General features: G+C 38.8%; 1 protein-coding gene across 1 annotated transcript in view; it reads right to left on the bottom strand.

The window, feature by feature from the left end:
• Nucleotides 1-3,526: 3,526 nt before the first annotated feature.
• Nucleotides 3,527-10,722, bottom strand: part of necab3 (N-terminal EF-hand calcium binding protein 3) — a 42,474-nt gene continuing 35,278 nt past the window's right edge. The window contains exons 10-13 of the mRNA XM_086293474.1: nucleotides 9,734-9,846; nucleotides 9,283-9,360; nucleotides 8,638-8,729; nucleotides 3,527-4,602 (exon numbers count right to left, since the gene is read on the bottom strand). Coding sequence (XP_086149600.1) covers nucleotides 4,574-4,602; nucleotides 8,638-8,729; nucleotides 9,283-9,360; nucleotides 9,734-9,846 — 312 coding nt within the window. The 3' untranslated portion in view covers nucleotides 3,527-4,573. The remainder of the gene's footprint in view (nucleotides 4,603-8,637; nucleotides 8,730-9,282; nucleotides 9,361-9,733; nucleotides 9,847-10,722) is intronic.

Below are 10,722 nucleotides of genomic sequence, written 5' to 3'. Positions count from 1 at the left end.
ATCCCTGCTGTACCTCAAAAATAGACAATAAATAAGGTGACCTACCTTATTTATTGTCTATTTTTGCATCCACTGTCTGTGCAGTGAAGAATCAGCAGAACTCATTTCTCTTGTGCTGCAGGAGTTAAAGAGGAGCTGGATATATTCTGTTGAAGACTGCAGAAGAAATGCGGATACTATCTTTAATAAACCTCAAAAAATGCACAAATCAAACCTCTTGCATATAGTGATCAGTTTGGCCAATTCAGTGTATTGACTTTTATTAATAAGTTAATTATTTCTACATCTAATATTTGCCATGGGTCTTCAATTAAACTAACACAGAATATCCAGGGGCTAAGGGGGACCTTTTCAGTCATGTTAAAGAAGAAAAACCCAGAAACCATCACTGCCTTCATCATCTGGATAGGGAACTTCCCAGACTGGAATTCCAGAATGACAGAGATGTTGCTGAATCTATTGTACCTGAAATAGCTGGGTCATGCCCTGGTCATGTCACACATGAAAAGGAGAGCTATTGAAGTTACGTTCCAAGCTCTAATCTGAGCAGCTATGACCCTTGTAGGAGTGAGGAAAACTCCACCCAGCTGACTACCCAGTACTCAGCTGGAATATCCTTTCATCAAAGGTTACTCCTGAAACAGGCAGGAAGGTGCTGTTTGCATAGCACAAGGCAAATTGGTAGCTGTCTTTTGTGTCCAGTTAGCTTTAGTTGTTTTTGGTCATTTCTGGTCTTTGTACTGTGAGAGCTTGGTTTGTATTGCCAGCAGTAAGTCAAACTGGGCAGAGGAGGATGCATTTTGTCACAACTTCTCTTCATAATATTTATGGATAGAATTTCTATGTGCTGTCACTGGGTAGAGGAAGGAGGCTTTGGTGGTTTCATCTCGGCTTTTTGGAGATCATGCAGTTAGCTTCATCAATTCATGACCTTCAGCTTGTACTGGGATGTTTTGCAGCTGAGTGTGTGGTTTTTGTCGCAGATGAGAATAAGCTCCTCCAAGTCCAAGATAATAGTTCTCAACTGGAAAAGGGTGGAGTGCCCAGTCCAGGTAAAGGATGAATTGCTGCCCAAAGTGGAAGAGTTTAAATATTTCCTTGTTCATGAATAAGGAGAGAGTCGAACAGGAGATTGACAGATGGGTGCTGTTTGCAGTAATGTGAACATTGTAATGGTCTGCTGTGTTGACCAAAGAGCTGAAACTGAAGCTGTCGATTTATATGTCAATCTGCATTCTGACTTTCAGTGATGGTCACAAGTTCTGGCCAGTGGCCGAGAACATAAGACTACTGATACAAGCAGTAAATGAGCTTCCTCTGGGTTATCGCTCAGCCATGAGGTGAGGAGCCAGAGTGAGGTGGTTTGGGTATGTGACCGGGATGCCTCCTGAGAGCTTGTCTTGTGTCTTGTCCTAGAAAGAGGTGGTGAAAAAGCCCCAGAGCAGACCCACAACATGCTAGGAAGATCTGTGTGTGTGTGTGTGTCACTCTCTCGCTATCTTTGTGAGGACCGAAATCTGCATTCTACTATACTTGTGAGAACCAACAGTCACTTGTGAGGACACACACACCGGTCCTCACAAGTTTGAAGGCCTTTTTGAGGCTCAAAATGCGGTTTTAGTGTCAGGGTTACAATTAGGTTATGGTTAGGGTAAGGGTTAGGGTTAGGCGTTAATTTTTAATGGTTAGGGTTAGGGTAAGGGGCTAGGGAAACCATTATGTCAATGAAGGTCCTCACTAAGATAGCTGAACGGGGTTGTGTGTGTGTGTGTGTTTATTTCAATTATTTTTTACCAGTATAAAAATTACCCTGACTAGTTTCATCATATAAATACAACACAGAAAAAAGTTTACTTGAAATTACTGAGAACTGAGTGATACCAGAATCAAAGAATGTTAAATAAGCTGATAGGCCAGCAGTCCATGAATATAAAATACGTTGGTACCACTTCAGTCATTCCAATTACTCTTTGCCCATGCTATATCATTTTCTTAACACCTGAAGAAAAGATACAGCACAGCATTTTATAACAGTTCTATTAAAGATGCATACAGAGGCTGCAGTTTTTGTGGGAGAATTTAAAACAAGGAAAAAATAATATTTGCAGATTATCTTTCACTATATGTAAAAAAACGTGTATTTTGTTTGGGCTGACACTGGGAAGATGGAAATGTTTCACTTCAAACATCAACTTGCTTTGTTTTCTGTCATAACAGCAATTTTTAAAAACACACCCTTCGCTTGCTAGTTGCTACCATAATAACAGTGGATGTAGTGGTGACACTCACCCCTCAGCATTTTGAAAAGCTGAAGTGGAATAGGGGGTGGGGGTGCGTATCCTCTGAGCCTACATATTCATTCTGCCTTAACAGCAGACAGCCTGCCTGAGAGGAGGCTTGGGATGAGATAGGGCTTCAGTTTGCCAGCATCAGTCTTGCAATCAAATATTACAGCCCAGCAATCAATGCATGGAACCTTTGAACACATTTGTGTTCACTTACAAGTATGGCACAAACATTTTCCACAGTTACACATTTGTGTTGTAAAAAGACACTGGCTGAAAGGAAGGTTCTGGACTTTGATTTTGATTTAGAGCTTATAATAATCTAATTACAAAGGAAAAGGAAGCATACACACTACATTTCTTTTAAACTTTCTGTGTGTTCTGTGTAGATTTAAAATACTTTGACCATTTTTCACATGTAAAAGTGCATTGCTGTTCACACCTTGATTAAACACAGTGTGATGCAAGCTGTGATGAAGTTACAACCACATGTAGTTGGAAACCACTGGAGTGAATTTTGTAGCTTAGACGTTTCACGTTTGGATGAACCGGGTCGGGCAAGTTTAAATTTCAAGTTCTGCCCTTATTTCAAATCACTGCAGGAAGTTCACGGTTCAGGGAACACTGATAGTAAAATTATTGCCAGAGGTAGAGGGAGAAGTTTGGATGCTCCCTATTTGTAAGCCTCACAATTTGCCCCTCTTCTTGTCAGATTGCCATATGGGTTATTTGAATTCACCCCAGTTATGTTCAGACATATCCCTATCTGTTGTCTGCAATCAATTCAGACACAGACACAATCACAGAGAATTTCTTAGCCAATTAAGCCACTGACCTTTTCTTTAGAGTAAGCAAAGTTTTGTGTGTTCAATAAGTTTGCTAACATGTCAGCGTGTGTTGTGTTCTTGTCATCTTGCTGGCTGCTATAAGCTGGTGAACCTAAAATACCACATCATCAGAAATCAATGTCATGAAAGTTCATGTAGTTATTTTTCACTCATTTTTTCCACTCTTTCAGCCAACATCAACTCCTGATGGATATATATACATACTGCTCTTTAGCTTGTTCAATATATTCCCTATAGGCTTCTTTCCACTGTTAAGCCAGTTTAAAGACCTTTCATATTGTTTTTGCTTATTTATTTTTGGTCTGGCACTTACATTCCCCCCCCCCCCCCTTTCCTCTGCAGATCTATGATCCAGCCATTTGAGAATTAATGAAAAAAAGCAGTTATCTTTCATTTTTATTAAAGTTGCTTTTCAGTCATTTAGCTGTGTACATTGCCAAACCAAAGCACAACATAAATATGAATATATGTAATTTCTATATGTACAGATGGTATAAACTCCACCATCATCAAAATAAATACATGATGCATTAAATACATTTTTTTCTTTTATAACTTAGTGATACAATGAAATCTTCTCACAAAGTATTATTTATTTTAAATATGCATGTTTTAAGATATTTTTACATTTGAGACTGATAATGTGTCTCAGACTGAAGAGATGCACTGCAACTAATAGCAGACCACTAGTACACTGTATCTAGCAATAGAGAAATGTCAGGGCAGGTGTGGTCATTTTAATAGCATTTTTGGCATTCTGTGCACATAATAGTAGGATAGCAAAATGAAAAAAAAAAATACACTGCTACACTATAATACAGCATGTACAGCCAGGATGCGGCCACATCAACATGCATGTTTAGGCTACAGTAACCTTTCATCTCCTCATCCTCTCCGCTTTTTCATCCTTATCAATTGTGCTCAACAGTAAACAACTCATCAAAATACACAAAACCCTACTGGTACTGTAATCTCATTCCAATTTGCGTGTGCTCTAGTAGCCTACATTAGTGTCTTTTTGGTTTCCATCCATTGGCATAATATCAGACAAACACTGCAAAAAAAGGGAGGCCATACCACAATTGAGACAAGGGGGAGAAAATTCATAGAACGGGTTTTGCGTTGCAGAGAATCAGTTACTTTCAGGTCAATAGTAGCTAGTGTGTGCAACTATCCCTTTTCATAAAGCGGCACAATAATGAGCAGTCCAAGACAGGAACATGAAAAGATGCTGCTGGAGAATGCTGGATGACGCCACTGTCTCGGTCTCCTGTTGATTTCAAACACGTGGATGTCTTTTGAAATGTTCTGTATGTGTGTGTGTGTGTTTGTGTGTTTGTATGCGTGCAAGAGTACATGTGGGTGGGTGGGTTGATGCGCCAGCGTGCCTTTGTCCGTGTGACAGTGTAGGCAGTAGATGTGACATTCTGGATTTAGTTGCTAGTTGTTAGTCATAATCCACCAGGAAGCTGGAGAAACACACATAAATCGAGAAAGTTTGGCCAACTCACACCAAAATGATATACAATGAAAGGTCAACAGTGTTCAACAATCAAACAGTCTACTCCAATTTTTGTGTGTGCGCAAAGGCTGTGTTGCTGTTTCAAACTGTCCACTGATTTTATGTTTCACCTGGTGAGCTTTTAAGTCTATAACTACTTAAGATGTAAATAGATACCTAGTTGTAAATCAATAAAGTCTGGCTTTCAGACAACTGACCAAAGAAAAAGAAGAAGAAAGAAAAGTGCAGAGAAAAAAAAACAGCTTTTAGGGTCAGCAGATTGTTTTGTTTTATATATTTTTAACTTTATTGATTCCTAGGTCGATCCCTTCCTCCTCTTCTTACATTTTATAAACTATCCTCTCTCTTCCTCTTATCATTGCCATCTGCCCTCACAAGAATCCCCCAGCAACCAACACCTTAGAAGCAGCTAACAGCTACTTGAATAAAAATACTTTTCTTAACCCAAACGCACCTCTTCGCATAGAGTTACATATGAAACAATTTCTTTTTCTCAAAAGTAATGAAACAACAGTAAAGAAAAGTTAAGTAAAAGAGTTTAATAAAGTGCAGTTATACACGTATTAAATACAATCTTATTGCTAACGTGTGAAGACACATTTCCCAATGGCCTCTTACTTCTCTTCATCTGAACCATTTTCAGTGTAAAGGATTTTACCTGTTTCCAAACCTCTGCTCTAGCCTCAAGGCATAACACAGTATTTGTACTGTCACCTCAAAGCAGGAAGGCCCTGGGTTCAAATTCACCAGCTACGGGGAGCTTAAGCCCCCTGTGATGCTTACCCACCAGGTTGCCCTAACAACCTGTAGATGTGTACTCTACCTCCTTCCCCATGACAACTGACTCAGGGGCCACAACAGTTTCTTTACGGTTGTGAACCTTAAATTCGAACCCATGCTTCCGAGCAGTGTCATTTTAAAACTGGTCTTGAGCTACAGTTCTTCAGGCTCTCTGAAGGTCGTTGAAAGTTTTTCTTTGGACATTGGCTGCTTTTTTCACTCATTTTCAGTCCAGTTCTTCTACCATTTACAGAGGAGTGTTTTTTTTCTTAACACTAACCTAAAAATCATCACACAGTTTGAGAGGCATAAAATAATACTTTTGCACCAATAGGAGATTCCCAACGAGCTTTAGCCAAAAAGCTGGCATATCTCAACATGGTGTGCAGAAGAAAAAGTGGCAGGCCTAAAAAAAAAGAGAAAATATCTACAGCAGATGAACAGTTACTGAACATCATGTCCTTAAGAAATTTTTTAACATGACAGTGATCATAAACTTACTGACAATCCAATTAAATAATACCTGAAAAACACACAATGGAACACTAGGACTCATTGACAGACCTCCCCAGAGCCTGGACCTCAACATTATTGAAGCAGCGTGAAATCATCTTGACAGAGAGCAGAACAAAAGGCAGCCCACATGCAAAAAAGAGCTTTGAATGTCCTTCTAGAAGTCTGGCGAACTGTTCCTGAAGACTACTTTAAGACATTGCCAGAAAGCTTACCTAAGAGAGTTCACACACTTTATACCAAATACTGACTTTTAAGCTTGTTAGAATCACTCTGTTTTTCCCTCATGTTTGGTATTTCCATGTACATTTGCACATTTCAATAAACTGCTGAACCTACTTTTCTTTTTCCTAGAAAAATTCAAAGAAATGAGGGGTGGCTCAAGATATTTGATCAGTACCGTATGCCTATAATAGTCAGCAAGCTTACGTGACATACCAGTCAGAGATGTGGATGTAAACAACTGTGTACGGTAACCTAGTAACAAGCACAACCCATACATCCCACACAGTTAAATCAGCACTGCAATGGAGCTAAGAGGCAAAAATAAATATTAACAGCATTGGCTTGATGGCTTCTGAAGAATTTTTATTTGTTTCCTGTAGCTAGTTATTCAAATGTGAAGACGAGAGAAATGAGATGAGACCCACTGCAGCCTCTGCTGGACTTTTCCATGTGTTGAGGAGTCAGCGATGTGATGACGAACAAAGTAAATATGTGCGTCACACAGAAAATCGCTTTTCTAAATGTGTTCATAATTGACTTTTTTAAAAATATTTATGCATGTGTCTGAAAGAAAACAGGCGTATGATAATAATGGATTGCATTTATATAGCGCTTCACAATTCCACTATTTATTCACTCTCACACACTGGTGGAGGTAAGCTACAGTTGTAGCCACAGCTGTCCTGGGGCAGACTGACAGAAGTGAGGCTGCCATATCGTGCCATCGGCACTTCACCGGTAGCCGAAGTGTCTTGCCCAAAGACACAACACAGAGCTGGGGATCGAACCAGCAATCTTTCAGTTACAAGATGAGCTTCCCAGCCCCCTGAACCACGGTCACCCATATATATCTCGCACTTACCTTACCCTGATTTCTGTGACTTGCAAACATGTTATCTAGTGTTTGTATCTCCTTTAGGCTAGTTAGAGAAATCCATTATTTTCCATTATTCAATCCATTATTTTGCACTGTAAATGAATTATTGCCTGGAATTATGAATGTGCTCACATATGCATAGTTTGACACTTTAGTGCACCTTAACACATCTAAACCTAATGTATTAACTTAGTAAACACCTTTAGAGTGATTAACACAGTAACTAAACTTACTTTCAGCTAATGTTAAATGACCACAGTACTAGTTACAGGGATACCAGATACAGGGGTGAATAGTTATCTAGTATGTGCACCTCGAAAAAATATTTTTATTAGTTAGTATCGTCTGTTTGCGCACAACAGTAGCGCTAGCACAGTGAAAATCATAAATAAAATGTAGGTTCACTTCTGATAAACACAACACCAGTAGCAACTATTTGAGTTTTGAGGGAAAAGGCTCCATTACTCCAAACACTATTAAGCTCCAATCACACTGGCCTTTGAAATGGTTAATAAAAAAAATCACATATATGTTGCTGTCTGCTGCTTATTTGTTGCCTTCTACATACACATAAATCCACATTAAACATCAATTAATATTAACTATTTAGATTCAGAGTCTAGCTATAACCTCCTTCACAAACATTGACATAGCTGCTGCAGGACAACAACTGAACTGCAAATTGACATAGAAGCTCAGCAACCTCGCTTTTATATATGAATATAACAAGAATACAACCAGTTGAGATGAGTCCCCAAGTGCAAAGAGACTCATCCTAGGTGTGTTGTTGGTGCAGACTAACACAGATTGCCTGCAGCGTGCACTCTGGAGGCAATTGTAAATTATTTCTAAGCCAATCTCTCTGAAAGTGATAGCAGTCTGTCCAAGCTGGCCTGCAGCTGTTTAAAGACTCCCATCAGGTCCTGCCTCCCTGAAAATTGTGTCCTAGTGATCAATGGTGTTGCACAATCAATGTCCAAGCAACCAGTTAGTCGCCACAATTACTTGTAATTGGTCGCTATATGCAAATAAATTCAGCGATACTAGGAGCACAATATATGATTTACATTTCTCATATCCAGGCAGGTTATTTTTCTAAAGAAATCACTAAAAAAAAGGGGAAATAGGGAAACTGTTTGAGTAACCTGGCCAAACAACTGCCATGAAATCATCAGAAGAATGACAGATCATAGAACCAGTGAGCAAATGGATATAAAGAAAAGCAAGAGCAGCTAGCACTCTCTCAGTTGGAAAAAGTCTAAAATGCATCTGCTTCGATGCCAACAATGGACTTATGAGTCATAAATGGACATCATCATCAAGCAGCTCAAACATATCTTGATGTATGTAGACTATAAATATCTTCAGGGTATTTTTCTAGGGACAAGCACACATATAAATCAGATTTAAACCGACAGCATAAATATATGTGGCTTTCATACAAATATTTTCACAATTTTGGAGGTTTGGCCACATTTTTCATGCACTGATTGCACATTAAGCAGAGATTGCAGGTTTTCTAGAATAGTATCATTTTAGTTTCACATACACTACAAATCCTGCTCTCCCAGTCACACATATACAAACCTGGGAGCAACATAGTGGATACTACTTCAGCATCCTCCAACATATCAATAATGCAGCGTTGGAAGTCTTTACTGCTGTTAGACTGAAGATAGCTGTGGACACAGACAACAACAGAACAAAACAGACCTGTGTGTCAATCAGCTGTTGATTTTGTTGAAATACATCGTAGCAGACTTGATATTATTTAAAATATAATTTTTAAAAAAAAATCTTGTACATCATGTACATATTAGCAGCAAATAAAACAACAGTTTATTGATTTTCTCTGCGACATCATGTTTTAAAGGTTTCAAAAACTGAATAAATATGAGCACGTACAAAGTTATATGTGCTCAGAAAAAAATCCCTTATTACCAAAAGTCTTTTGGATTTTTTTCTTGCAATGTTCCAACTGATAAATTAATATATTCATTGATATGTGTGCAGCACAGATACCCTTTAAAGCATTTAAGCTGCTTTCTTGTGTGTGTGTATGTTTTAGTGCGTCTGTGCGTCTGTGTTTGAGTATGCGAACTGAGAGCTCGGCCATCTGCTCATCTTCAGTGGTGGGGAACATTTCCATCAAAAAGTTAAGAGTGCCAAACCGTCTGCCAATATCTAACACACAAACGCACACGCATGCACACACAAACACACCATACTGACCTCATCCAGGAGAGGCGGTCTTGCCAGAACTCATGCATTATGTAACACGACTTTCCTGGGAGCTTCTGAACGGACACACTGACAGCAAGATCGAGAAGAAAAGTAGAGTGGGGCAAGAAGAGGATACAAAGTGAAACAGAGTTTGCACTCAGCAGGGATAAAGTACATGAAAACTTTGAATCTTTTGAGGGATGTCATTAAAATTAGGCAAGACAAAAGCACAACATCAAAACCAAGTTCCAAAGTGTTGTTTTAGTTATGTGAGCGATATAGTCACTTTTTGAACCAGTAAATCGTTATTACTTTAGATGTAATTTGTATTATGCTGCTCACAGTTATGGACCACGTATACTGGCAATTGCTCAGTACTCCAGGAGTTTTCACAGCAGCAGAGTCCCATGCTTTGATTCAAACATGCATTGCTTTTCCTGGAAACTAGCAAGACACTCACTGCAGGTTGTCAGAGTGAGCTGAGGTGGCGTCAATGTAGCTCTTTAGAACTTTCTGGAAATTGTCCAGATTGACATCAGTCACTGACATCTGCCTCTGAACCAGCAGGATATTCTGTTGGCAATAAGACATCAGACAGAGAAAGGGATAAAAAAAAAGAGATTAAATGACCAAAGATCTCACTCTGTGTGTTTGTGCCCTTGTATGTCTGTCTTTGTGAGGACCTTTTTGAGATTTGCACGTTTAGGATGATGACATTTGTTTAAAGTGGTCAGCTCTTTGCTGAGGACTTAGTGTTGGGGTTCACAATAGATTGTTAGAGGAGACGTTTATATTAGGTTAAGGGTAGGTTAGCATTTGGATATGGGGTTTAGATTATGCAGTATGTGATACATTTGGTTACAAAAATTAAAAGTCAATTCAGGCATGAGGATAGATGGCATCAAGATGGATACTTTCAGAGCAAATATGTACTGATATCACCATCCATCACATCAGATGACAAATAAATTCAAATAGATAAGTGTTATTTCACTTAGCATTACTCTCACTTCAGTAGATTTGGTTGTGATTGTGAATGTTACCGAAATCCTGGTTTTAATGAAATTCATAGACATTTCACAATTTAAAATACCAGAAAGTGATTACAGAATACTGATACTAGAGCTGGGCTACAATACCTATGTTGCCATGACTCCTCAGTTTTGATTTTCTCAGTACTTTGCCACTTTCTTTATATACTGACGACAATAGCTGAAGGCTTTTTATTCTGAAAACATATCTCAAGTTTCTTAAATGCTTTCCATGGCAGTCTATCGACTTTCAATAAGAAAGGAGAAAAAAGACAAAAAAATCATTTTTGTCACTACCCGAGTCAGATGGAGGTGGATGGTATTGCCTATTATATAAGTTACAGTGCTCGTAATATTTAAAAGCGGATGACGCATACAGAATCCTTGTAAAGTAATTTCACTGTATTATTTTCTACCA

Source organism: Aulonocara sp. 'chitande type north' Nkhata Bay, linkage group LG5 (genome assembly GCF_057382095.1).
Source record: "Aulonocara sp. 'chitande type north' Nkhata Bay isolate Kocher_YH1m ecotype deep benthic linkage group LG5, A_spYH_male_GT1.1, whole genome shotgun sequence".
NCBI lineage: Eukaryota > Metazoa > Chordata > Actinopteri > Cichliformes > Cichlidae > Aulonocara > Aulonocara sp. 'chitande type north' Nkhata Bay.
The sequence above is the reverse complement of the archived record's forward strand: the minus strand, read 5'-3'. Positions and strand labels throughout refer to the sequence as shown.